The 27,709-nt window shown below is 45.1% G+C and overlaps 2 protein-coding genes across 2 annotated transcripts in view; both read left to right on the top strand.

The window, feature by feature from the left end:
- The window catches only part of eps8l3b (EPS8 signaling adaptor L3b), a 28,865-nt gene extending 4,116 nt beyond the window's left edge, over positions 1 to 24,749 (top strand). The window contains 21 exon segments of the mRNA XM_064922050.1: positions 5,572 to 5,647; positions 6,374 to 6,444; positions 6,698 to 6,762; positions 6,896 to 7,054; positions 8,341 to 8,482; positions 8,812 to 8,815; positions 9,108 to 9,111; positions 9,288 to 9,379; positions 9,490 to 9,641; positions 10,045 to 10,190; positions 11,832 to 11,946; positions 14,716 to 14,786; positions 15,146 to 15,223; positions 17,095 to 17,240; positions 19,671 to 19,836; positions 20,063 to 20,113; positions 20,220 to 20,248; positions 20,458 to 20,554; positions 21,441 to 21,643; positions 21,866 to 21,998; positions 22,262 to 24,749. Coding sequence (XP_064778122.1) covers positions 5,607 to 5,647; positions 6,374 to 6,444; positions 6,698 to 6,762; positions 6,896 to 7,054; positions 8,341 to 8,482; positions 8,812 to 8,815; positions 9,108 to 9,111; positions 9,288 to 9,379; positions 9,490 to 9,641; positions 10,045 to 10,190; positions 11,832 to 11,946; positions 14,716 to 14,786; positions 15,146 to 15,223; positions 17,095 to 17,240; positions 19,671 to 19,836; positions 20,063 to 20,113; positions 20,220 to 20,248; positions 20,458 to 20,554; positions 21,441 to 21,643; positions 21,866 to 21,998; positions 22,262 to 22,306 — 2,010 coding nt within the window. The 5' untranslated portion in view covers positions 5,572 to 5,606 and the 3' untranslated portion in view covers positions 22,307 to 24,749.
- Positions 23,432 to 27,709, top strand: part of LOC135504755 (laminin subunit alpha-4-like) — an 11,509-nt gene continuing 7,231 nt past the window's right edge. Inside the window, exon 1 of the mRNA XM_064923599.1 lies at positions 23,432 to 23,438. Within this exon, the coding sequence (XP_064779671.1) occupies positions 23,432 to 23,438 (7 nt within the window). The remainder of the gene's footprint in view (positions 23,439 to 27,709) is intronic.

Raw genomic sequence — 27,709 nt, 5'->3', positions numbered from 1 at the left:
GTGGTACCTGGCAAGGTGAGCTGGGACTAAGCCTACCTTTTTCTTAGGTCAGTTTCACATACATACAACCCTTTTCAAAGGAGGAAGACTGTCTGCTGACTGAATAGAACATTGAGGTATGTCAGCTGCTGACTGAATAGAACATTGAGGTATGTCAGCTGCTGACTGAATAGAACTGCTGACTGACTAGAACATTGAGGTATGTCAGCAGCTGACTGAATAGAACTGCTGACTGAATAGAACATTGAGGTATGTCAGCTGCTGACTGAATAGAACTGCTGACTGAATAGAACTGCTGACTGAATAGAACTGCTGACTGAATAGAACATTGAGGTATGTCAGCTGCTGACTGAATAGAACATTGAGGTATGTCAGCTGCTGACTGAATAGAACTGCTGACTGAATAGAACATTGAGGTATGTCAGCAGCTGACTGAATAGAACTGCTGACTGAATAGAACATTGAGGTATGTCAGCTGCTGACTGAATAGAACTGCTGACTGAATAGAACATTGAGGTATGTCAGCTGCTGACTGAATAGAACTGCTGACTGAATAGAACATTGAGGTATGTCAGCTGCTGACTGAATAGAACTTCAGGGGTGTCTGACTGAACAGAACATTGAGACTAGTATGTCAGCTGCTGACTGAATAGAACTGCTGACTGAATAGAACATTGAGGTATGTCAGCTGCTGACTGAATAGAACTGCTGACTGAACAGAACATTGAGGTATGTCAGCTGCTGACTGAATAGAACTGCTGACTGAATAGAACATTGAGGTATGTCAGCTGCTGACTGAATAGAACTGCTGACTGAATAGAACATTGAGGTATGTCAGCTGCTGACTGAATAGAACTGCTGACTGAATAGAACATTGAGGTATGTCAGCTGCTGACTGAATAGAACTGCTGACTGAATAGAACATTGAGGTGTGTCAGCTGCTGACTGAATATAACTGCTGACTGAATAGAACATTGAGGTGTGTCAGCTGCTGACTGAATAGAACTGCTGACTGAATAGAACATTGAGGTATGTCAGCTGCTGACTGAATAGAACATTGAGGTGTGTCAGCTGCTGACTGAATAGAACTGCTGACTGAATAGAACATTGAGGTGTGTCAGCTGCTGACTGAATAGAACTGCTGACTGAATAGAACTGCTGACTGAATAGAACATGGAGGTGTGTCAGCTGCTGACTGAATAGAACTGCTGACTGAATAGAACATTGAGGTATGTCAGCTGCTGCCTGAATAGAACATTGAGGTATGTCAGTTGCTGGCTGAAAGAACATTGTGTGTCAGCTGCTGACTGAATAGAACATTGAGGTGTGTCAACTGCTGACTGAATAGAACTGCTGACTGAATAGAACATTGAGGTATGTCAGCTGCTGACTGAATAGAACATTGAGGTATGTCAGTTGCTGGCTGAAAGAACATTGTGTGTCAGCTGCTGACTGAATAGAACATTGAGGAATGTCAGCTGCTGACTGAATAGAACATTGAGGTATGTCAGCTGCTGACTGAATAGAACATTGAGGTGTGTCAGCTGCTGACTGAATACAACATTGAGGTGTGTCAGCTGCTGACTGAATAGAACTGCTGACTGAATAGAACATTGAGGTATGTCAGCTGCTGACTGAATAGAACATTGAGGTATGTCAGCTGCTGACTGAATAGAACATTGAGGTGTCACTGGCTGAATAGAACATTGAGGTGTGTCAGCTGCTGACTGACTAGAATAGAACTGCTGACTGAATAGAACTGCTGACTGAATAGAACATGGAGGTGTGTCAGCTGCTGACTGAATAGAACTGCTGACTGAATAGAACATTGAGGAATGTCAGCTGCTGACTGAATAGAACATTGAGGTATGTCAGCTGCTGACTGAATAGAACATTGAGGTGTGTCAGCTGCTGACTGAATACAACATTGAGGTGTGTCAGCTGCTGACTGAATAGAACTGCTGACTGAATAGAACATTGAGGTATGTCAGCTGCTGACTGAATACAACATTGAGGTATGTCAGCTGCTGACTGAATAGAACATTGAGGTGTGTCAGCTGCTGACTGAATAGAACTGCTGACTGAATAGAACATTGAGGTGTGTCAGCTGCTGACTGAATAGAACTGCTGACTGAATGTCACTGCTGACTGAATAGAACATTGAGGTATGTCTGACTGAATAGAACATTGAGGTATGTCAGCTGCTGACTGAATAGAACTGCTGACTGAATAGAACATTGAGGTGTGTCAGCTGCTGGCTGAAAGAACATTGTGTGTCAGCTGCTGACTGAATAGAACATTGAGGAATGTCAGCTGCTGACTGAATAGAACATTGAGGTATGTCAGCTGCTGACTGAATAGAACTGCTGACTGAACAGAACATTAAGGTATGTCAGCTGCTGACTGAATAGAACTGCTGACTGAATAGAACATTGAACATTGAGGTATGTCAGCTGCTGACTGAATAGAACCGCTGACTGAATAGAACATTGAGGTGTGTCAGCTGCTGACTGAATAGAACTGCTGACTGAACAGAACATTAAGGTATGTCAGCTGCTGACTGAATAGAACATTGAGGTATGTCAGCTGCTGACTGAATAGAACATTGAGGTGTGTCAGCTGCTGACTGAATAGAACTGCTGACTGAATAGAACATTGAGGTGTGTCAGCTGCTGACTGAATAGAACTGCTGACTGAATAGAACTGCTGACTGAATAGAACATGGAGGTGTGTCAGCTGCTGACTGAATAGAACTGCTGACTGAATAGAACATTGAGGTATGTCAGCTGCTGCCTGAATAGAACATTGAGGTATGTCAGTTGCTGGCTGAAAGAACATTGTGTGTCAGCTGCTGACTGAATAGAACATTGAGGTGTGTCAGCTGCTGACTGAATAGAACTGCTGACTGAATAGAACATTGAGGTATGTCAGCTGCTGACTGAATAGAACATTGAGGTATGTCAGTTGCTGGCTGAAAGAACATTGTGTGTCAGCTGCTGACTGAATAGAACATTGAGGAATGTCAGCTGCTGACTGAATAGAACATTGAGGTATGTCAGCTGCTGACTGAATAGAACATTGAGGTGTCAGTCTGACTGCTGCTGACTGAATAGAACATTGAGGTGTGTCAGCTGCTGACTGAATAGAACTGCTGACTGAATAGAACATTGAGGTGTGTCAGCTGCTGACTGAATAGAACTGCTGACTGACTAGAACATAGAACAGCTGCTGACTGAATAGAACATTGAGGTGTGTCAGCTGCTGACTGAATAGAACATTGCTGTGAATAGAACTGCTGACTGAATAGAACATTGAGGTGTGTCAGCTGCTGACTGAATAGAACTGCTGACTGAATAGAACATTGAGGAATGTCAGCTGCTGACTGAATAGAACATTGAGGTATGTCAGTGCTGACTGAAAGAACATTGTGTGTCAGCTGCTGACTGAATACAACATTGAGGTGTGTCAGCTGCTGACTGAATAGAACTGCTGACTGAATAGAACATTGAGGTATGTCAGCTGCTGACTGAATAGAACATTGAGGTGTGTCAGCTGCTGACTGAATAGAACTGCTGACTGAATAGAACATTGAGGTGTGTCAGCTGCTGACTGAATAGAACATGACTGAATAGAACTGTACTGAATAGCTGCTGACTGAATAGAACATGGAGGTGTGTCAGCTGCTGACTGAATAGAACTGCTGACTGAATAGAACATTGAGGTATGTCAGCTGCTGACTGAATAGAACATTGAGGTATGTCAGTTGCTGGCTGAAAGAACATTGTGTGTCAGCTGCTGACTGAATAGAACATTGAGGTATGTCAGCTGCTGACTGAATAGAACTGCTGACTGAATAGAACATTGAGGTGTGCTGACTGAATAGAACATTGAGGTGTGTCAGTTGCTGGCTGAAAGAACATTGTGTGTCAGCTGCTGACTGAATAGAACATTGAGGAATGTCAGCTGCTGACTGAATAGAACATTGAGGTATGTCAGCTGCTGACTGAATAGAACATTGAGGTATGTCAGCTGCTGACTGAATATAACTGCTGACTGAATAGAACATTGAGGTGTGTCAGCTGCTGACTGAATACAACAGAACATTGAGGTGTGTCAGCTGCTGACTGAATAGAACTGCTGACTGGCTGAAAGAACATTGTGTGTCAGCTGCTGACTGAATAGAACATTGAGGAATGTCAGCTGCTGACTGAATAGAACATTGAGGTATGTCAGCTGCTGACTGAATAGAACATTGAGGTATGTCAGCTGCTGACTGAATATAACTGCTGACTGAATAGAACATTGAGGTGTGTCAGCTGCTGACTGAATACAACATTGAGGTATGTCAGCTGCTGACTGAATAGAACATTGAGGTGTGTCAGCTGCTGACTGAATAGAACTGCTGACTGAATAGAACATTGAGGTATGTCAGCTGCTGACTGAATAGAACATTGAGGTATGTCAGCTGCTGACTGAATAGAACATTGAGGTATGTCAGCTGCTGACTGAATAGAACATTGAGGTATGTCAGCTGCTGACTGAATAGAACATTGAGGTATGTCAGCTGCTGACTGAATAGAACATTGAGGTGTGTCAGCTGCTGACTGAATAGAACATTGAGGTGTGCTGACTGAATAGAACATTGAGGTGTGTCAGCTGCTGACTGAATAGAACATTGAGGTGTGTCAGCTGCTGACTGAATAGAACATTGAGGTGTGCTGACTGAATAGAACATTGAGGTGTGCTGACTGAATACAACATTGAGGTATGTCAGCTGCTGACTGAATAGAACTGCTGACTGAATAGAACTGCTGACTGAATAGAACTGCTGACTGAATAGAACATTGAGGTGTGTCAGCTGCTGACTGAATAGAAGAGGTCTTGACCTTTTTTTTACAAGCCTTTTATCAGTCTATTTGTATTGCTGTCCAAATGTTCTGCGACGGGAATGATGAGACCTGAAATATTACTTTGATTTCTATCTATGACAATCACTTCACATTTCAAGAATTACTTCATTCATGATTTGCTCTCTTGTCAACATGTTTATCTGAGCTATTTCACCTTGAAAACCCCTTAACCATTCACCTGTTGTATGGGATATGTACTGGTGTGTGAACAGAGGTGATAGCATGGTTTTATATTATTTATCCTTGGTAGTGATTAACTAGTGTCTGACTGATGCAAAGTGTATGTGTAACTTCTTGGTTTCCTTTTGACTAAGTCAGCAGAATTGGCACATTTCTGGATTCCTAATAAATGTTGGCTTGTAAGACTGATCACTCAGTCAGAAATAAAGGTGTGTGTGTGTGTGTGTGTGTGTGTGTGTGTGTGTGTGTGTGTGTGTGTGTGTGTGTGTGTGTGTGTGTGTGTGTGTGTGTGTGTGTGTGTGTGTGTGTGTGATCTTCTATAGAACTAGAGCTGAATGATCATCATTCTGTGACTCGTGGTACTTCTGTTCTCTATGGCTGGTTCCCTGTACATCTCTGACCTGACCTGTGATCAAAGCAGGCCACGATCACACACCTGTTTCACCTGCTGATACACTACCATGACCTTTGCCCTTTGCAGATTGGTGACGTCACGATTCAAAAAAGAAATAAAAAATGTTCAGGAATAATAGCGTGCCGTTTCCCTCTCAACCAAGGTACAGTATACACTTGTATTCTCACCGTCTTGATTATTAAGTGTTTTTTTTTTTTTACTTTTATTTTACTAGGCAAGTCAGTTAAGAACAAATTCTTATAGCAGAGATCCGTTCAAGGAAAGACAGTAGTGATACGATCAGCCTCCTTATATATCATGGGCGTCCTCAGGAAACGGACTGTATATAAACCACACACTCCCTTTTGATATATATTTTTTTAAATTTTACCTTTTTTTACTAGGCAAGTCAGTCAAGAACAAATTCTTATTTTCACGGCCTAGGAACAGTGGGTTAACTGCCTGTTCAGGGGCAGAACGACAGATTTGTACCTTGTCAGCTCGGGGATTTGAACTTGCAACCTTCTGGTTACTAGTCCAAAGCTCTAACCACTAGGCTACCCTACCCTGCCGCCTCTACACTCTAACCACTAGGCTACCCTGCCGCCTCTACACTCTAACCACTAAGCTAACCTGCCGCCTCCACACTCTAACCACTAGGCTACCCTGCCGCCTCTACACTCTAACCACTAGGCTACCCTGCAGCCCCAAACGATACATTTATATTTGAGTGGCAATCGTAACACTTCCTTTTAGTGTTAGTTGATCGAAACATTGCTAACATACTGCACTCTACAGATGCTTGTTGATCTAGTGTCAGATGACAAACAAGTAATGTTGTATTGGCCTGTGAGTACACTGCAGAGTTAGTAATGGGTGTGTGTTGTAGAGGGCTCCCTCAGGAGGGTCCCCTCTCTCAGAGGTCCAGTATGACCAGACCCAGTGCCAAGTCCATATACAGTAAGTTCATGGTTCACACCTCCAATCATGTTTACCACTAAGCCTATTGGTTCAATTCAATCTTTCAGTATGCGCTAAGTAAATTGGTTTAATTCAATCTTTCAGTAAGCGCTGGGCCTAATGGTTAAATTCAATCTTTCAGTATGCGCTAAGTAAATTGGTTTAATTCAATCTTTCAGTAAGCGCTGGGCCTAATGGTTAAATTCAATCTTTCAGTAAGCGCTGGGCCTAATGGTTAAATTCAATCTTTCAGTGCAAAGGAAGGAGTATTCTGAAACGATGAACAAACAACCCGACAACTTTCAGTACAGGGTGGAGGTAAGGTTAAATTATGAACATGCAGATTGAAATGTATTGTGGTGGCTCTTGTATGATTATCTGTCATGTAGAAGAAGAGTCATTGTCTCCCTATAACTTCGCTTAACACCACCTGTCTCACATTCTATCCTAGCACCTGTTTACGTGTGAGTTGGACGGCCAGGAGGTGCGCAACTTGGATGATTGTGTGACCAGGCTGCATAGGCTGGAGGCTAAGGGCCGTGTCTGGGGGCAGGAGGTGATCCTGGAGGTTCAGGGAGGATACCTTCAGCTCAACGACATCGAGACCAAGGTAGCCAACCTGTCACCTGTCTCTAGACAACGTACAACGTATCTATTGTTGTTTGTATATGGAGACCAAGATACTGTCTCTGTAATAGATGCACTGTCAGTTAACAGACATGTCAGTCTATTGTACGCCTGTGTCTGTATTGTTCCTGTCTGTGTCGAATGCTGGTGACAAACAACACTCATATCCTTTGGAGATCAAAGTTAATTTCCCTTTATTCATATGTGTACTGTAGAGGGGGATGGGTTTGGAACACCATAATGATGTCAATTAGAAATACAGTGATATTGGGTATTGTATAACTTGTATTAACTTGACCTCATCGGTGTCCAGGCAATCTCATGAAGTCATGCTGTGTGACTTTTCCCCACGTTCACATGCTAGGAAACTCTGACGTTTCCGACTTGCTACAACGGACTGGTTGTAGTTTTACAAGTGCTGCTTTCGACCAGCTAGCAAGTTTCAGAGTTCCCACTAGCACGTAAATGCGGCATAAGTTCTCTCTACAGGCAGAGTCGGTGCCTCTGGGAAGTGTAGTTCAGACCAAGGCTGTGTTGGACACTTGTGCCTACAACTCCCTGCTCACCTTCTCCCTACCCCTCTTTTCTCTCTACAGGCAGAGCTGGAGTATGTGTCTCTGGGAAGTGTAGTCCAGACCAAGGCTGTGTTGGACACTTGTGCCTACAACTCCCTGCTCACCTTCTCCCTACCCCTCTGTTCTCTCTACAGGCAGAGCTGGAGTATGTGTCTCTGGGAAGTGTAGTCCAGACCAAGGCTGTGTTGGACACTTGTGCCTACAACTCCCTGCTCACCTTCTCCCTACCCCTCTGTTCTCTCTACAGGCAGAGCTGGAGTATGTGTCTCTGGGAAGTGTAGTCCAGACCAAGGCTGTGTTGGACACTCCTACAACTCCCTGCTCACCTTCTCCCTACCCCTCTGTTCTCTCTACAGGCAGAGCTGGAGTATGTGTCTCTGGGAAGTGTAGTTCAGACCAAGGCTGTGTTGGACACCTGTGCCTACAACTCCCTACTCACCTTCTCCCTACCCCTCTGTTCTCTCTACAGGCAGAGCTGGAGTATGTGTCTCTGGGAAGTGTAGTCCAGACCAAGGCTGTGTTGGACACTTGTGCCTACAACTCCCTGCTCACCTTCTCCCTACCCCTCTGTTCTCTCTACAGGCAGAGCTGGAGTATGTGTCTCTGGGAAGTGTAGTCAGACCAAGGCTGTGTTGGACACTTGTGCCTACAACTCCCTCACTCACCTTCTCCCTACCCCTCTGTCTCTCTACAGGCAGAGCTGGAGTATGTGTCTCTGGGAAGTGTAGTTCAGACCAAGGCTGTGTTGGACACTTGTGCCTACAACTCCCTGCTCACTGTTATGGTCCAGGAACGCAACAGACGCATCCCTCAAGTCTTTATGTTCCAGTGTGAGGGTCACTGCACATGGACATGTTACAGATTCCACCAGCCTAGTCAGATTCCACCAGGGTTACAGATTCCACCAGGACATGTTAGTAGACTGCACATGGACATGTTACAGATTCAGATTCCACCAGCCTAAGGTCACTGCACATGGACATGTTACAGATTCCACCAGCCTAGGGTCACTGCACATGGACATGTTACAGATTTCACTATAACCTCAGCTACAACCTACAAGTTACAGATTTCACTATAACCTCAGCTACAACCTACAAGTTACAGATTTCACCATAACCTCAGCTAAAAGTTAATAAACAGATGCCTATTTTTGTTTGGGTAGAGATGTGAAGTGTGTTTCATCCCACTATCTAACTCTGGGGAAAATATCAGTGAACGAATGGACGTAATATTTCTTAACCTTTTGGTAGGAGAATATCTTGGATAATCAGGGCTGGAATTAGCTAAAAAAATAAAAAATAAAAATCACTTAGAATGAAAAATTTCACCACTGTGAAAATAGCAAGATTTCAGCTCATAGTACCATTTATGTATTTAGTCATGTCAAAATGATTTCACATTGTGGGACCTGTGCTCCATGAGTTCCTCCTCAACCTCTATTCCATCCCCTGGATGTAGTGGTGTAGTGTATAAGTTATCCCGAGACCGAATGGTGCTGTCTGTCCCTCTAGGCAGAACCCATCAGAGACCTGGACAAGGCTGTCCAACACAGTGCTAATTCTCCACCTGTTGTCACCTAGCAGTGTCTTAATGAGACTAACCTGTGTAAATAGGAGATTGTTCTGTCTGTTCCTTTAGGCAGAGCATATCAGAGAAGACCTGGACAGGGCTGTCCAACACAGTGCTAATGCTCCTCCTCCTGAACCTCGCAGAGAACCAAGCAGACACCAGTATCAGACATCAGACACACACACACACACACACACACACACACACACACACACACACACACACACACACACACACACACACACACACCCTAAACCTCTCTCTTTCTCAGGAGTAATATGGAGAACATCATCGGTCAACAGGCGAATGGGAATGGCTTCTGGCCCATTGGTCCTGCTCCTCCCATGATGCTGCAGGAGAGGACCCCTCCTCCCCCTGACCGCACCGCCCCGGTGTACAACAACAGAAATGGCAGGGACTATGGTCAGTCTTTAGCTTTGTCTGAAAAGTTTACAAGGCGTCAAATCTTTGATTCCTCCTGTCCTTGATTCCTCCTTTCCTTGATTCCTCCTGTCCTTGATTCCTCCTTTCCTTGATTCCTCCTGTCCTTGATTCCTCCTTTCCTTGATTCCACCTTTCCTTGATTCCTCCTTTCCTTGACTCCACCTTTCCTTGATTCCTCCTGTCCTTGATTCATCTTGTCCTTGATTCCTCCATTCCTTGACTCCCTTTGCATTAAAGGAGAGGTGCCAAGGTCTCTCCCTTCAGACTTTCTCCTCCAATGAGTTTGGAGAAGGTTGGCAAGGATTTTCCTTTTATGCTTCACTACAACAATGGAGTTTAATGCCGGAAGTTGAGATCTGTCTTTATCCGTGTGTGTTTCCAGAGAGCTTCCCTCCCCCTCCAGTCTACAGCCCACTACAGGAGCCCCTGCACAGTCCGGATGTATACGGAGGGTTACAGCAGTACGGAGCTAGAGACCAAGAGCCTCGCCAACCCCAGCCTCAATACACTGACACAGAGAGGAATGTGGTCAGTACTGTGTCTGTACCCAACACAACACCCTAACCCCTCACCGCCAGCCTCAGCCCCAAATACACTGACACTCAGAGAGGAATGTGGTCAGTACCATGTCACCCCCCAGCCTCAGACCCAGCCTCACCCTCAGACCCAGCCTCACCCTCAGACCCAGCCTCACCCTCTGACTCAGCCTCACCCTCAGACCCAGCCTCACCCTCAGACCCAGCCTCAGACCCAGCCTCACCCCCAGACCCAGCCTCACCCTCAGACCCAGCCTCAGACCCAGCCTCACCCTCAGACCCAGTCTCACCCCCAGACCCAGTCTCACCCTCAGACCCAGCCTCAGACCCAGTCAGACCCAGCCTCAGACCCAGCCTCACCCCCAGACCAAGCATCAGACCCAGTCTCACCCCAGACCAAGCATCACCCCCAGACCCAGTCTCACCCCCAGACCCAGTCTCACCCCCAGACCAAGCATCACCCCCAGACCCAGTCTCACCCCCAGACCAAGCCTCACCCCCAGACCAAGCATCACCCCCAGACCAAGCATCACCCCCAGACCAACCCCCAGACAGTCTCACCCCCCCAGTCTCACCCCCAGACCAAGCATCACCCCCAGACCCAGCTCATCTCACCCCCAAGCATCCCAGACCCAGTCTCACCCCCAGACCCAGTCTCACCCCCAGACCCAGTCTCACCCCCAGACCAAGCATCAGACCAAGCATCACCCCCAGACCAAGCATCACCCCCAGACCAAGCATCACCCCCAGACCCACATCACCCCCAGACCCAGTCTCACCCCCAGACCCAGTCTCAGACCCAGCCTCACCCTCAGACCCACCCTCACCCTCTGACCCAGCCTCACCCTCAGACCCAGCCTCACCCTCTGACCCAGCCTCACCCTCAGACCCAGCCTCACCCTCAAACCCAGCCTCAGACCAAGCATCACCCCCAGACCCAGTCTCACCCCCAGACCCACCCTCAGACCCAGCCTCACCCAGACCCACCTCACCCTCTGACCCAGCCTCACCCTCAGACCCAGCCTCACCCTCAGACCCAGCCTCACCCTCTGACCCAGCCTCACCCTCAGACCCAGCCTCACCCTCAGACCCAGCCTCACCCTCAGACCCAGCCTCACCCTCAGACCCAGCCTCACCCTCTGACTCAGCCTCACCCTCAGACCCAGCCTCACCCTCAGACCCAGCCTCACCCTCAGACCCAGCCTAACCCTCTGACTCAGCCTAACCCTCTGACTCAGCCTAACCCTCTGACCCAGCCTAACCCTCTGACTCAGCCTAACCCTCTGACTCAGCCTAACCCTCTGACCCAGCCTCACCGTCTGACCCAGACTCACCGTCTGACCCAGCCTCACCCTCTGACCCAGCCTAACCCTCTGACCCAGCCTAACCCTCTGACTCAGCCTAACCCTCTGACTCAGCCTAACCCTCTGACTCAGCCTCACCCTCAGACCCTAGCCTGTTATACCATACTTTAAGTGCATTGTTATGTCTGGTTAAACCAGGCCATCTGTTCCCTAACCTGTTATACCAGACTTTAAGTGCAATTCTGTTTGGACTCCCAGCTACACATTTTAGAGTACATTTAAAAGTGTTTCTCAGTCATTCGATGTTCGTACATTATTTGTCTGTGTAGGAAATTTTAAACCATGTGCTGAACGACTTGGAGCTCTTCATGGGGAAAGTAGCTGCTCCTAATGAAGAGAAGAACAACAAGAAGAAAAAGAAGAAGAAAAGCTCAAAGCCAAATGGTGATTTAAGTCAAATTTATCTCCAATCAACGTGGGAAACACTGGTCCCAGATCTGTTTGTAGCCAGTTAGCCTGGTCCCAGACCTGTTTGTTGACAGTTAGCCTGGTCCCAGACCTGTTTGTTGCCAGTTAGCCTGGTCCCAGATCTGTTTGTTTGCAGTTAGCCTGGTCCCAGACCTGTTTGTTGGCAGTTAGCCTGGACCCAGACCTGTTTGTTGCCAGTTAGCCTGGTCCCAGACCTGTTTGTTGACAGTTAGCCTGGTCCCAGACCTGTTTGTTGACAGTTAGCCTGGTCCCAGATCTGTTTGTTTGCAGTTAGCCTGGTCCCAGATCTGTTTGTTGCCAGTTAGCCTGGTCCCAGACCTGTTTGTTGACAGTTAGCCAGGTCCCAGACCTGTTTGTTGCTAGTTAGCCTGGTCCCAGACCTGTTTGTTGACAGTTTGCCTGGTCCCAGACCTGTTTGTAGCCAGTTAGCCTGGTCCCAGAACCGTTTGTAGCCAGTTAGCCTGGACCCCGATCTGTTTGTAGCCAGTTAGCCTGGTCCCCGATCTGTTTGTTGACAGTTAGCCTGGTCCCAGACCTGTTTGTTGACAGTTAGCCTGGTCCCAGACCTGTTTGTTGACAGTTAGCCTGGTCCCAGACCTGTTTGTTGACAGTTAGCCTGGTCCCAGACCTGTTTGTTGACAGTTAGCCTGGTCCCAGACCTGTTTGTTGCCAGTTAGCCTGGTCCCAGACCTGTTTGTTGCCAGTTTGCCTGGTCCCAGACCTGTTTGTTGACAGTTAGCCTGGTCCCAGATCTGTTTGTTGACAGTTAGCCTGGTCCCAGACCTGTTTGTTGACAGTTAGCCTGGTCCCAGACCTGTTTGTTGACAGTTAGCCTGGTCCCAGACCTGTTTGTAGCCAGTTAGCCTGGTCCCAGACCTGTTTGTTGACAGTTAGCCTGGTCCCAGACCTGTTTGTTTCCAGTTAGCCTGGTCCCAGACCTGTTTGTTGACAGTTAGCCTGGTCCCAGACCTGTTTGTTGACAGTTAGCCTGGTCCCAGATCTGTTTGTTTGCAGTTAGCCCGGTCCCAGATCTGTTTGTTGCCAGTTAGCCTGGTCCCAGATCTGTTTGTTGCCAGTTAGCCTGGTCCCAGACCTGTTTGTTGCCAGTTAGCCTGGTCCCAGACCTGTTTGTAGCCAGTTAGCCTGGTCCCCGATCTGTTTGTAGCCAGTTAGCCTGGTCCCAGACCTGTTTGTTGACAGTTAGCCTGGTCCCAGACCTGTTTGTTGACAGTTAGCCTGGTCCCAGACCTGTTTGTTGCTAGTTAGCCTGGTCCCAGACCTGTTTGTTGACAGTTTGCCTGGTCCCAGACCTGTTTGTAGCCAGTTAGCCTGGTCCCAGAACCTGTTTGTTGCCAGTTAGCCTGGACCCAGATCTGTTTGTTGCCAGTTAGCCTGGTCCCCGATCTGTTTGTTGACAGTTAGCCTGGTCCCAGACCTGTTTGTTGACAGTTAGCCTGGTCCCAGACCTGTTTGTTGACAGTTAGCCTGGTCCCAGATCTGTTTGTTGACAGTTAGCCTGGTCCCAGACCTGTTTGTTGACAGTTAGCCTGGTCCCAGACCTGTTTGTTGCCAGTTTGCCTGGTCCCAGACCTGTTTGTTGACAGTTAGCCTGGTCCCAGACCTGTTTGTTGACAGTTAGCCTGGTCCCAGACCTGTTTGTAGCCAGTTAGCCTGGTCCCAGACCTGTTTGTTGACAGTTAGCCTGGTCCCAGACCTGTTTGTTGACAGTTAGCCTGGTCCCAGACCTGTTTGTTGACAGTTAGCTTGGTCCCAGACCTGTTTGTTGACAGTTAGCCTGGTCCCAGATCTGTTTGTTGCCAGTTAGCCTGGTCCCAGACCTGTTTGTTGCCAGTTAGCCTGGTCCCAGATCTGTTTGTAGCCAGTTAGCCTGGTCCCAGATCTGTTTATTGCCAGTTAGCCTGGTCCCAGACCTGTTTGTTGCCAGTTTGCCTGGTCCCAGACCTGTTTGTTGACAGTTAGCCTGGTCCCAGATCTGTTTGTTGACAGTTAGCCTGGTCCCAGACCTGTTTGTTGACAGTTAGCCTGGTCCCAGATCTGTTTGTTGACAGTTAGCCTGGTCCCAGACCTGTTTGTAGCCAGTTAGCCTGGTCCCAGACCTGTTTGTTGACAGTTAGCCTGGTGCCAGACCTGTTTGTGCTCTTGCCAACTCCATTACAGTTAATGTCGAGCCAAACATGACAATGAGTGTTTGGAAATTAGCCCAGGCCAGGAAACACTAGTGTAAAGGACTGATGCATCAGGCTATAGATGAACACCACAACTGACTTAATGTTGAGGCCAGGAAACACTAGGGTAAAGTACTGATGCATCAGGCTATCCCAGGTTTGAACACCACAACTGACTTATTGCTGAGGCCCAGATCTGTTTGTTGACCAGGAAAACTAGGGTAAAGGACTGATGTTGCATCAGGCTATAGGTGAACACCACAACTGACTTAATGTTGAGGCCAGGAAACACTAGGGTAAAGGACTGATGCATCAGGCTATAGACAGTGAACACCACAACTGACTTAATGCTGAGGCCAGGAAACACTTAGCCTGGTAAAGGACTGATGCATCAGGCTGGTCCCAGGTGAACACCACAACTGACTTAATGCTGAGGCCAGGAAACACTAGGGTAAAGGACTGATGCTCTGCAGAAATATTTTTAACAGATTTGCTTGAGTTTCTATACTGGAAAATAATAATTTGTCTATTTCTCTAGCTGACAACTTGCCACATTGGGAGGAGTTTGTCGTCTGTCTTCAGAAAATCAAGTATGGATTCAACCTGCTGGTATGTGTTTACCTCCTATCAAAAATCATACGATGTCAGACGTTCACTTGAACTAAGTGTTGGTGTAATTAACCTCAGGTTTTCTATAATTTCATGTCATTAATCAGACATAATGGTATTATCATAGTACCTGCAAATAAAGTATGCTGTTGAATTACTCCAGTAAACACTCAGGGGTTTAGTTTCCTAGGCTGTGTTTGAAACTCAACTGACTTAATGCAGTACCATTGCAACACAGCCCATTATTGCTGAACTGAAAAAAAAACTGGAATGTGTGGCCAGGAAACATTGGTTCTCAGGCTATAGATGCTGAGTATGCACACTAGGGTAAAGCCATTGATGTCAGGCTATAGTTACAGGGAAAGCTGAATGGAGAGATCCAGAAACACTAGGGTAAAGCTGACTTTGTCCACATTCTCTTCTCCACTCTGGGCATGGTGAGCATCTGTCTGTAGCACCAAGCAGCACAGGGAAAAGAAGGATATGGGACCACAACTGACTTAATGTTAGGCTACTCCTGGACTGATTCATTTGCCTTTTAATTCAAGAGTAGGCTTGAAGCTAGAATCCTTCATTGAAACAATAACAAAGCAGATACCCCTACTCTGTTTTGGTTAAAAGCTGAGGGATGTGGGCCTGGAGAAATACAACCACTATCAGACTTAATGAGGCCAGGAAACACTGCATTCCACAACTGACTTAATGCTGAGGCCAGGAAACACTAGGGTAAAGGACTGATGGATAGAGCTATGGATGCAAGGACTGACCATCCATGATATCAACATTATAGTTATAACCATGTTATGAGGCTATATAGGACCATCCATGATATCAACATTATAGTTATAACCATGTTATGAGGCTATACAGGACTGACCATGATATCAACATTATAGTTATAACCATGTTATGAGGCTATACAGGACTGACCATCCATGATATCAACATTATAGTTATAACCATGTTATGAGGGTATGCAGGACTGACCATCCATGATATCAACATTGTAGTTATAACCATGTTATGAGGCTATAAAGGACTGACCATCCATGATATCACATCTGTTCTAGTTATAACCATGTAATGAGGCTATACAGGACTGACCATGATATCGACATAGTTATAATCATGTTATGAAACTATAACAGGACCATCGATGATATCAACATTATAGTTATAACCATGATTCATGGATAGGCTATATAGGACCATCCATGATATCAACATTATAGTTATAACCATGTTATGAGGCTATATAGGACCATCCATGATATCAACATTATAGTTATAACCATGTTATGAGGCTATACAGGACTGGACAACATTATAGTTATAACCATGTTATGATATACAGGACTGACCATGATATCAACATTATAGTTATAACCATGTTATGAGGCTATATAGGACTGACCATCCATGATATCAACATTATAGTTATAACCATGTTATGAGGGTATACAGGACCATCCATGATATCAACATTGTAGTTATAACCATGTTATGAGGCTATAAAGGACTGACCATCCATGATATCACACGTTCTAGTTATAACCATGTAATGAGGCTATATAGGACCATCCATGATATCAACATTATAGTTATAACCATGTTATGAGGCTATACAGGACTGCCATGATATCGACATAGTTATAACCATGTTATGAGGCTATATAGGACCATCGATGATATCAACATTATAGTTATAACCATGTTATGAGGCTATATAGGACCATCCATGATATCAACATTATAGTTATAACCATGTTATGAGGCTATACAGGACTGCCATGATATCGACATAGTTATAACCATGTTATGAGGCTATATAGGACCATCCATGATATCAACATTATAGTTATAACCATGTTATGAGGCTATATAGGACCATCCATGATATCAACATTATAGTTATAACCATGTTATGAGGCTATACAGGACTGACCATCCATGATATCAACATTATAGTTATAACCATGTTATGAGGCTATACAGGACTGACCATCCATGATATCAACATTATAGTTATAACCATGTTATGAGACTATACTTATTTTTTTTTTTACATGTACATTATTTAAAAACATTGGAGTAAAACAAACTTATATTTTGGGTTCTGATGGGGGACAACAGTTGAACTAAGCTCATGAGGCATTTATAAATAATATTCTTCAAGAATGAATGGGAAAATCTCATTTAATTCCTAAGATCCGAAAATGGATGTAGGAGACTGTCCGGTAAACCTGTCCCACAGTGTTTAGATATTTGGATGACTCATTCCTCCCTCCTGTCATTGTCTCTATTCCAGTTGGTGTGCCACTACCCCCCTGACCTGCCCCCCTCTGTCCTGACCCCCTTGCTAACAGAGCCAGCACTCATCTTGCTTAGCCAAGTGGTCACCCCAGAGGAGGACCAGAAATGGAGGGCCCTGGGAGACTCCTGGAACATCCCCAGGTAAACTACCCTTAGTACCCCATAACCACTTCCTGAGTGCCCCTATTCCCCCTACCTGACTACTCCTAACCACTAACTAACACAACCTGTTCTGGAGCGCCCTGCTAGCTGGTAGACAACTGGAACATACCCAGGTATCCCAACGAGCTCTGGAGACCCCTCTGCTTTCCTAAGTAGCTCTATTCCAACCCAAAGTATCATCTATCCCTTTCCGTAGTACCCCTAACTAACTAACTAACTAGGTACCCCTATCTCTTTCCTTAATACCCCTAACTAACTAACTAGGTACCCCTATCTCTTTCCGTAGTACCCCTAACTAACTAACTAGGTACCCCTATCTCTTTCCTTAGTACCCCTAACTAACTAACTAGGTACCCCTATCCCTTTCCGTAGTACCCCTAACTAACTAACTAGGTACCCCTATCTCTTTCCTTAGTACCCCTAACTAACTAACTAGGTACCCCTATATCTTTCCTTAGTACCCCTAACTAACTAACTAGGTACCCTTATACCTTTCCTTAGTACCCCTAAATAACTAACTAGGTACCCCTATCTCTTTCCTTAGTACCCCTAACTAACTAACTAGGTACCCCTATCTCTTTCCGTAGTACCCCTAACTAACTAGGCACCCCTATCTCTTTCCTTAGTACCCCTAACTAACTAACTAGGTACCCCTATACCTTTCCTTAGTACCCCTATCTCTTTCCTTAGTACCCTTAACTAACTAACTAGGTACCCCTATCTCTTTCCCCTAGTACCCCTAACTAACTAACTAGGTACCCCTATCTCTTTCCTTAGTACCCCTAACTAACTAACTAGGTACCCCTATCTCTTTCCTTAGTACCCCTAACTAACTAACTAGGTACCCCTATCTCTTTCCTTAGTACCCCTAACTAACTACCCCTATCTCTTTCCTTAGTACCCCTAACTAACTAACTAGGTACCCCTATCTCTTTCCGTAGTACCCCTAACTAACTAACTAGGTACCCCTATCTCTTTCCGTACCCCTACCCCCCTATCTCTTTCCGTAGTACCCCTAACTAACTAACTAGGTACCCCTATCTCTTTCCTTAGTACCCCTAACTAACTAACTAGGTACCCCTATCTCTTTCCGTAGTACCCCTATCTCTTTCCGTAGTACCCCTAACTAACTAACTAGGTACCCCTATCTCTTTCCTTAGTACCCCTAACTAACTAACTAGGTACCCCTATCTCTTTCCTTAGTACCCCTAACTAACCAATTAGGTACCCCGATCTCTTTCCTTAGTACCCCTAACTAACTAGGTACCCCTATCTCTTTCCTTAGTACCCCAGCCTCTAACTAACTGGACCAGCTGTGAAGGCTCCTGGGTGACACCCGGAGCATACCCATGTATGGCTGCCCTTAGACACCCCTCCAAATGTAGTGGATTTGGCTATTTCAGCCACACCTGTTGCTGACAGGTGTATAAAATCGAGCACACAGCCATGCAATCTCCATAGACAAACATTGGCAGTAGAATCGCTTTACTGAAGAGCTCAGTGACTTTGAATGTTGCACTGTCATTGGATACCACCTTTCCAACAAGTCAGTTCATCAAATTTCGGTCAACTCTAAGTGCTGTTATAGTGAAGTGGAAATGTCTAGGAGCAAGAACGGCTCAGTCGCAAACTGGTAGGCCAAACAATCTTACAGAACGGGACCACCGAGTGCTATAGTCTGTCTTCGGTTGCAACACTCACTACTGAGTTCCAGACTGCCTCTGGAAGAAACGTCAACACATGAACTGTTCGTTGGGGGCTTCATGAAATGGGTTTCCATGGCCGAGCAGCCGCACACATTCCTAAGATCACCAAGTGCAATGCCAAGCGTTGAGTGGAGTGGTGTAAAGCTCGCTGCCAATGGAGAGGTGGAAATGCATTCCCTGGAGTGATCAATCACGCTTCACCATCTGTCAATCCGACGGACGTATCTGGGTTTGGCGGATGCCAGGAGAACGCTACCTGCACGAATGCATTGTGCCACCTGTAAGTTCGGTTTACGACAAATTGCCCAACATCAGTGCCCGACCTCACTAATGCTCTAGTGGCTGAAGCCTAAAGCCTTTCTGGAAGATTGGAGGCTGTTATAGCAGCAGAGGGGGGACCAACTACATATTAATGCCCATGATTTTTGAATGAGATGTTTGACGAGCAGGTGTCCACATACCTTTGGTCATGTAGTGTATATTGGGTTGGTTTACTTGTTAGGAACTGTATATAACCAGTCCTGGGTTTAATTAGTATCCGCTTTCTGTCAGACCTGTTTTCAAATAGTATTTGTTTTCTATCAAATACAATGAATGGTTGATTTAAGCCTGCCTTGTTTGCTGGAGTCAGTTTGCTGGAGCCAGCGAGATGATTTGTTTTCAGTAGGAGGTGTGCATTGGTTTGCTGTGTTTGTTGTACCAGGTCCAAATGGCCAGACGGTCACATGATCCCGCCCTACAACCCAGAGTTCTATGATGGTTGGCAGCCGCCACAGCCTGTCCCACCGGCAGCCAATCAGGGCCTGAGCAGGAGCAACAGCCAGCACATCCCCCTGAGAAAGGAAATGATGCAACAGATGCCTGATGAGGTAACAATAATAACATCTAATAAAATGCCATATGGATTTCAATCATTCGTTGAAGCAGTGAAGGTCCCCAATCCTCATTTGAGATACAATATTTGCATTTAACTCACGTTTTTTTTGCACCAATCTCCAAAATTCAAAGTTATGTACACTTATCTAAAATTAGGATTCAGCCATAAGAAGCAATGTTAAATATCATTATCTCATGGTAACCCCTCTGTTCTCTCAGGGCAGGCAGTTGAGCAGGAGCAACAGCCAATACATGCAACGGCCTGAGGAGGTAAGACTGACGAGGACAGAAGCGTCAGAATCCATCAAAACATTCATTCAAACTGTGTCTTTATTACGTTATGTTTCTCATGATTTATTGTCATTGACCGTCACAGCCCATGATGAACTCTCCACCATCTTTACGGTAAGCTACAGGCATCACTTAAAGCAGCTACTTGTTTTGATGATGATAACCTCAGTAATTGTGGGTAAAAGCATTGTATTACTTTTTTTTCGTCATTGTCCTTTTGCGTTGGTATTACATTGTCATACAACGCTATTACGTTCTTCAAACATTGCTGTTACGTTGCTATTACATTGATGTTACGTTATGTTTCTCTGTCTCCTCTGCAGCCCGAGTGAGCTGGCCCCAGTGAGGATGCGTGTGATCTATGACTTTATGGCCAGGAACCCCCAGGAGCTGAGCATTATGAAGGGAGAGGTTGTCCAGGTGGGTTATGGTTGAACCCCCAGGAGCTGCGCATTATGAATGGAGAGGGGGGTTGGGGTTGAACCCCCAGGAGCTGAGCATAATGCAGGGAGAGCTTGTCCAGGGGGGTTGGGGTTGAACCCCCAGGAGCTGCGCATTATGAATGGAGAGGGGGGTTATGGTTGAACCCCCAGGAGCTGAGCATTATGAAGGGAGAGGAGGGTTGGGGTTGAACCCCCAGGAGCTGCGCATTATGAAGGGAGAGGGGGGTTGAACCCCCAGGAGCTGAGCATTATGAAGGGAGAGGAGGGTTGGGGTTGAACCCCCAGGAGCTGAGCATTATGAAGGGAGAGGAGGGTTGGGGTTGAACCCCCAGGAGCTGAACATTATGAAGGGAGAGGGGGGTTGGGGTTGAACCCCCAGGAGCTGAGCATTATGAATGGAGAGGGGGATTAGGGTTGAACCCCCAGGAGCTGAGCATTATGAATGGAGAGGGGGATTAGGGTTGAACCCCCAGGAGCTGCGCATTATGAAGGGAGAGGAAGGTTGGGGTTGAACCCCCAGGAGCTGAACATTATGAAGGGAGAGGGGGTATGAATGGAGAGGGGGGTTAGGGTTGAACCCCTAGGAGCTGAGCATTATGATGGGAGCAGAAGGTCAGGTGAGTGTCTGACTGTTATGATTATTCCCATGGCTCCTATAAGGAACACAGGCCATTGACAAATGTCCTCCATCTCACTGACTGAATATGGATTAAAAAAAGAATAGCAGTGAATGTCAACCAAACCAGAATCAAAATAACAAAATGGATGTAAATGGTTTGCAACATTAGGAAAATATATCTGTGAAAATAAACATGCATTGATCTACAGAAGTGATTTAAAGTTGTTACATTGTGTGTTTCTAGGTCGTAGACAAGTCGGGGCAGTGGTGGAGGATCCGTAATGAACGTGGCGAGGAGGGTCACGTTGCTAAGAATGTTCTAGAGCCTCTGGACGGGGGGAGACCCTGGGATGAGGGCCAGGAGGTGCGCTCCCCTCCAACCCTCAACATGCAGTCCAGACCTGCAGAGGTGAAAGCCTGGCTGGAATACAAGGCCTTCTCCAAAATGTAAGAAATTACATGGACAACAAACTCTGATCTTTCCTCCTTGGTGGCTCTACTTACTATCACTGTAAAACTGACTCAGGGACAGGTCATCAACATGTCATGGAACGCCGCTGGTCCACAGAGTCCACAGACTAGAGGATGGAAAACATTGTGCTAAACAACCTTGTTGTGATGGTGTTGTGGTGTTTTCTATGCTTATGAGAGCTTTTATGTTGTCATTAGAACGGTTCGTAGCCTGAGCGTGCTGAACGGAGCCCTGCTACTGGGGATGTCCAAAGATGAGATGAGGACGGTGTGTCCAGAGGAAGGAGGAAGAGTCTTCTTCCAGCTGCAGGCCATCAAGTCCTCCATAGCCGTGAGTGACAGTAGCATAGATGCACACGCACACAACTCAGACCAACACAACCTCAAATTATAGCTGATCTAATAAGAGTTTGGGTGCTTTTCTGCCTTTTTTTTATCACTTTTTTCTATCACTGACGAATTCAAGCAGAACGAAATACATTGTCTGTGAGACAGAGATAAACAACCAGTCCGATTTGTTTCTCTCTCTCATTGTCTGTGAGACAGAGATAAACAACCAGTCCGATTTGTTTCTCTCTCTCTCATTGTCTGCAGCTTGCCAGTGAGTCCAATGGATATGGCCCTTATAACGGTCGTTAGGCTGACTCGTCACAAGTAACAACCAAGAGCCGACTGAGGGAGAAGAATAACTCAACTATTTAACCTTTCATTTAATCATATATTTTTTTTTGTCCATTCATAGACGGGTTGGTTGTTTAGCAACAAAGCCGATGTGCGAGTAACTATGTGTCAAAACACAGATTGGTTTTGACTGTTGACAACATGTAAACTGTATTATTTCTCTAAATGTTTTATTGATTATACATAAATAAATTAGCACAATCAGTACTTTTTTGTTTAGCTTTGAACTTCAAAGATCATTACAGACATCTGAGCGCTCCCCTTTCTTTTGCTGGGGTAGTCACCGGGTAGTCACCGGGTAGTCACCGGGTAGTCACCGGGTAATCACCGTGTAGTCACTGGGTAATCACCGTGTAGTCACCGTGTAGTCACCGTGTGAGTCACCGTGTAGTCACCGTGTAGTCACCGGGTAGTCACCGGGTAGTCACCGTGTGAGTCACCGTGGAGTCACCGTGTAGTCACCGGGTAGTCACCGGGTAGTCACCGGGTAGTCACCGGCACCGTGTAGTCACCGTCACCGGGTAGTCACCGGGTAGTCACCGGGTAGTCACCTCAAAGTCAGTTCCACTCCTGCTTTTAGTCTCCCCCTCTAATCAGGGACTGATTTAGGCCTGAGACACCAGGTGGGTGCAATTATCAGGTAGAACAGAAAACCAGCACTACTCCGGACCTCCGGGTTCGGATTTGAATACCAGTACCCTTGCTTTATTCTCTTTTGGACGAATCAGAACCATTGGTGTGGTGGAGTCTCATTGACAGCGCAGTGATTATCCAATAGAAGTGTGTCATACCTTGTCACCAGGTTCCTAGGAACACTGAGAACTGCTTCAGTGTTCCCGGGGCATTCTCTCTGTGTAGCCTGGCTTCATCTTGTCCCGAGGGACAATACAGGAGTGGAGTAATACTCTGTACGATCTAGGGTCACTCAGTATCAGAGGAGTCTTTGGAATGCCTCCCCCCAAAGAATATAGAAAGGTACAGTAGTGTTATGAAACAGGTGAGTAGCACAAGGCCCCTATAGCGTGTTGCAAACCCAGATCAGCTGATCAAAAGACAAACGTCCTGACCACAATCCTAATAAAGATGTCCGGTGAGTAGAGAGAGTAAGGCGCCCATCAATTAAAGGATAGATTCTTTCAGATCTCCGCAGAGCGGTTGTTTTGGCGAGGTGGAACTGTGTTAGAGTTGTCAAATCCAATCAGATTCAAATGTAATTTGTCACAAGTGCCGATTTGTCAGTTTTTATACTGGAGCTTCACCGACTGGAGTGCTGTCATGACGCTAGCCGTTTCAGTGAATTGGCTAGTAGAGATGTGAACAACCCCCCTCTCTCCTGTTAGGAGGGGGGCAATTTTAAGACTTTACAACCACATCGCAAATTCCTTGCAGAGATGCTTGTCTCCCTGACCATGCAATATGGGAGAGAGAGGGTCACAGTAGAACAAAGGAACTCTCCTGCCAAATTCTACCACATCCCAGAATTTGAGAATTGAACAATATTCCTATTCTGGAGAATGTGGAAATGGTCGGTGGAGAAGCCAGCTTCAACCCGATCCATTTTGTTTCATGTTTGGGACCTCATGAAAAACAATAGTCACTTTTGTATTGTATAAAATGAATGAGTAAAAATGAAACTATTTGTGAAATGATGTAATGTGATATTTAGTCTTCTAAATGAGAGAATTGTTTTCATAAGTAAACTGGTGCTCACTCAGCGGCCACGCCCACGTGAATAGACATTGGTTGGAAATGATGAACCAACCCCTTTCCTACATTTCTATAAAAGCCCCCGTGATGAAAAGTCACCTTAGTTCCAAATAACGGGAGGACTTGTCCTCCAAGTTGAAAAGGGCTAATTTCAACTATACAGGCCAGGAAACGAGAGAGTTTGCTCCACACGTGAAATGGTATGAACTCTGAACTATTGATCACCTAAAGAAGAAGTGCATACTAAACTAGAGTATATCAGACTGCAGCTGAACATATGCACAAATCTAGTACGAGAACCGACGCGGACAAATCTCCAGAGTGAGGTTAACCTTTTGGACCACGTGAACCTCTCACACAAAGGACAACGACGACATTGACTGGGCACTCCAGAGCCTCACATCACCAGCTCAACTATCAAAGCCAGCTTCACGTAAATGCAATGCATTACTTTTCTGAATGAGCGATCGTTAGTGGCATATGTATTTATGTGAGAATAGCTTCCCAGGTCCAATAGAGACCCATGATCCTTAGTCTTCCTTCCAAAACCCCTTTCTATTCTCTCTGAATCTATTATGTTATAACTAAGCTGCTTTTGTTTAGTCCACTAGGGACGGTATTTACTGTATAATGTTATTATGTATTGTATATTCTGTAATTGTTTAATTAGTTAGTAAATAAATAATTGAGGCAATTGGTGTATGGATGATTCATAGTAGAGGCTGGGTTCATTTAGATAACCAAGAATTTTACGTCGTTCAGATGAAACTGACGAAGGTAATAATAAGAACTAATTAATAGAAGACTAATTGATCAGATATTAAAATATCTGAAGAGTTATATTCAGCAAATGATGCCTCTGTAAACCAACATTTTTCGTGGTGCCCCGACTTCCTAGTTAATTTACATGATTCATTTAATTACGTAATAATAATTACAAAGAATTGATTTGATAAAAGAACAGTCTTCACATTTAATGATAAGTCAGAGACACGGCACTACCCACTGCATTTACATTTCTAAAGTCTATCAATGGTGACAAAATTGTCCAATGTTGTAAAAGTTTAAAAAAAATCTAAAATGAATTTGCTTGCAGTTTATAAAAAAAAAAAATCTAAACATAGTCAAATAATACCCCTTAACAATGTAAATTAACATAAATGACAGCTTAATGTATTTTTTATATTTTTACTACATTGAACAAATAAATAAATGCTTGTGTTGCCTTTATGTCACCGGTGTTCCCTATATTTTAATGACAATTCAGGCTTTCCAAAAATGCAATATGACTAATTAATTTGCATATACAGTGCATTTTGGAAAGTATTCAGACCCCTTGACTTTTTACACATTTAGTTACATTACAGACTTATTCTAAAATGGATTAAATCTTTTTTTTCCTTCCGGTTCATCAATCTACACACAATACCCCATAATCACATAGTGAAAACAGGTTTTTAGATAAAATTAAAAAATGAAATATCACATTTACATAAGTATTCTAACGCTTTACTCAGTACTTTGTTGAAGCACATTTGGCAGCGATTACAGCCTTGAGTTTTCTTGGGTATGACGCTACAAGCTTAGTACACCTGTATTTGGGGAGTTTCTCCCTTATTGATGCTAGCATTGGATGTGCTTGTGGAAGCAGAAAAAAACTCACCTAAATGTATATGTCACGTTCTGACCTTAGTTCCTTTGTTTTGTCTTTGTTTTAGTATGGTCAGGGCGTGAGTTGGGGTGGGCAGTCTATGTTCCTTCTTCTATAATTTGGGATTTCTATGTTTGGCCTGGTATGGTTCTCAATCGGAGGCAGCTGTCAATCGTTGTCCCTGATTGAGAACCATACTTAGGTAGCCTGGTTTCACTTTTGAGTTGAGTTGTTTTCTGTGTCAGTGTTTGTTCCACACGGGACTATTTTGTTTGTTTCTTTTATTCACGTTGTTATTTTGTACTTTAGTGTTCAGGCAAATAAACATCATGAACACGTACTTACAACGCTGCGCATTGGTCCTCCGATCGTACAGTATAGCCCCCCCCAAGTACCACGTTCACCTGTACAACCAATAGTACGCAAGTATAAACACAATGGGACCACGCAGCCGTCATACCGCCCTGGAAGGAGATGCGTTCTGTCTCCTGGAGATGAACATCCTTTGGTGCAAAAAGTGCAAATCAATCCCAGAACAACAGCAAAGGACCTTGGGAAGATGTTGGAGGAAAAAGGTTCTAAATGATCTATATCCACAGTCAAACGAGACCTACAGTATATCGACATAACCTGAAAGGCCGCTCAGCAAAGGAGAAGCCACTGCTCCAAAACCGCCTTAAAAAAAGCCAGACTACGGTTTGCAACTGCACATGGGGACAAAGATCGTACTTTTTGGAGAAATGTCCTCTGGTCTGATGAAACAAAAATAGAACTGTTTGCCCATAATGACCATCGTTATGTTTGGAGGATGAAGGGGGAGGCAGGCAAGCCGAAGAACACCATCCCAACCTTAAGGCACGGGGGTGGCAGCATCATGTTGTAGGGGTTCTTTGCTGCAGGAGGGACTGGTGCACTTCACAAAATAGATGGCACCATGAGGAAGGAAAAGTACGTGGATATATTGAAGCAACACCTCAAGACATCAGTCAGGAAGTTAAAGCTTGGTCGCAAATGGGTCTTCCAAATGGAGTCAAATGTCAGGAGGAATGGGCCAAAAATACACCCAACTTATTGTGGGAAGCTGGTGGAAGGCTACCAGAAATGTTTGACCCAAGTTAAACAGTTTAAAGGCAATGCTACCAAATACTAATTGAGTGTATGTGAACTTCTGACTCATACCATTTCATCCTTCCATGAGATATAGTCCCGACACAAATCTAGGGTTACTACCCTAGCTGGTATAGGGATTTTCCAGTATCTTCAGTATTTCCAGTATATGTGTTATGCTTCTTAATAGGTTTTACTGTATGTGTGTGTCAGGGTATTAGGCTAAGGGAAGTCATTACCCAGTCCCGGGAGGCCATTAGACCTGTGCTCGGAAGCCATTGACCGAACCTATGGGTACCAGTAGACATTCACCACATACTGTGTGTGTCCATATAATTTTTTGTATCATTGCTATGGTTATGCCACCAATATAATCTATGAGGGAAACTTGAGGACAATTTTCCACCACACTGGCTTGTCGTTCGTTCTATGCGTTCGGTTGCCAGAAACGCGACCCAGTTGTTAAGTCTTTTTGTTTGACAAAGCCGTTCGTTCTAAATATTCTATTGCCATACAGGCTGGCAACGTTCTTATCCCTTGCTTGCTAGCTAGCCAACTACGACTAATTTACAGTTACGTCAAACAGTGCCCCTAGGATAACATCAAAGTAGCTGCATTTGAATTTGTTTAAGCTGTTTTCTAGTGACATTTATTTGGATACATCCATAACAACGTAGGTAATGTAGAGAGAAGATATTGCTCTGAACAGCAGTGGTACCTTATGGGAGAAACCGCTCATCAGAACACTGTTCCTGGCCAGCTCACACATGTCACAGGAGCTGAGCTTCCACACCTGAGCAGCGATGCTGTACTCCTCCATCAGGGGCTCCTGGAAAGGGACAGTATGGACAGTATGGATACAAGACAATTATATATGTTGATACCTACTACTAGTC

The sequence above is a fragment of the Oncorhynchus masou genome, chromosome 18 (genome assembly GCF_036934945.1).
Source record: "Oncorhynchus masou masou isolate Uvic2021 chromosome 18, UVic_Omas_1.1, whole genome shotgun sequence".
Taxonomy (NCBI): Eukaryota; Metazoa; Chordata; class Actinopteri; order Salmoniformes; family Salmonidae; genus Oncorhynchus; species Oncorhynchus masou.
This window is presented reverse-complemented; position numbering and strand designations above follow the sequence as displayed.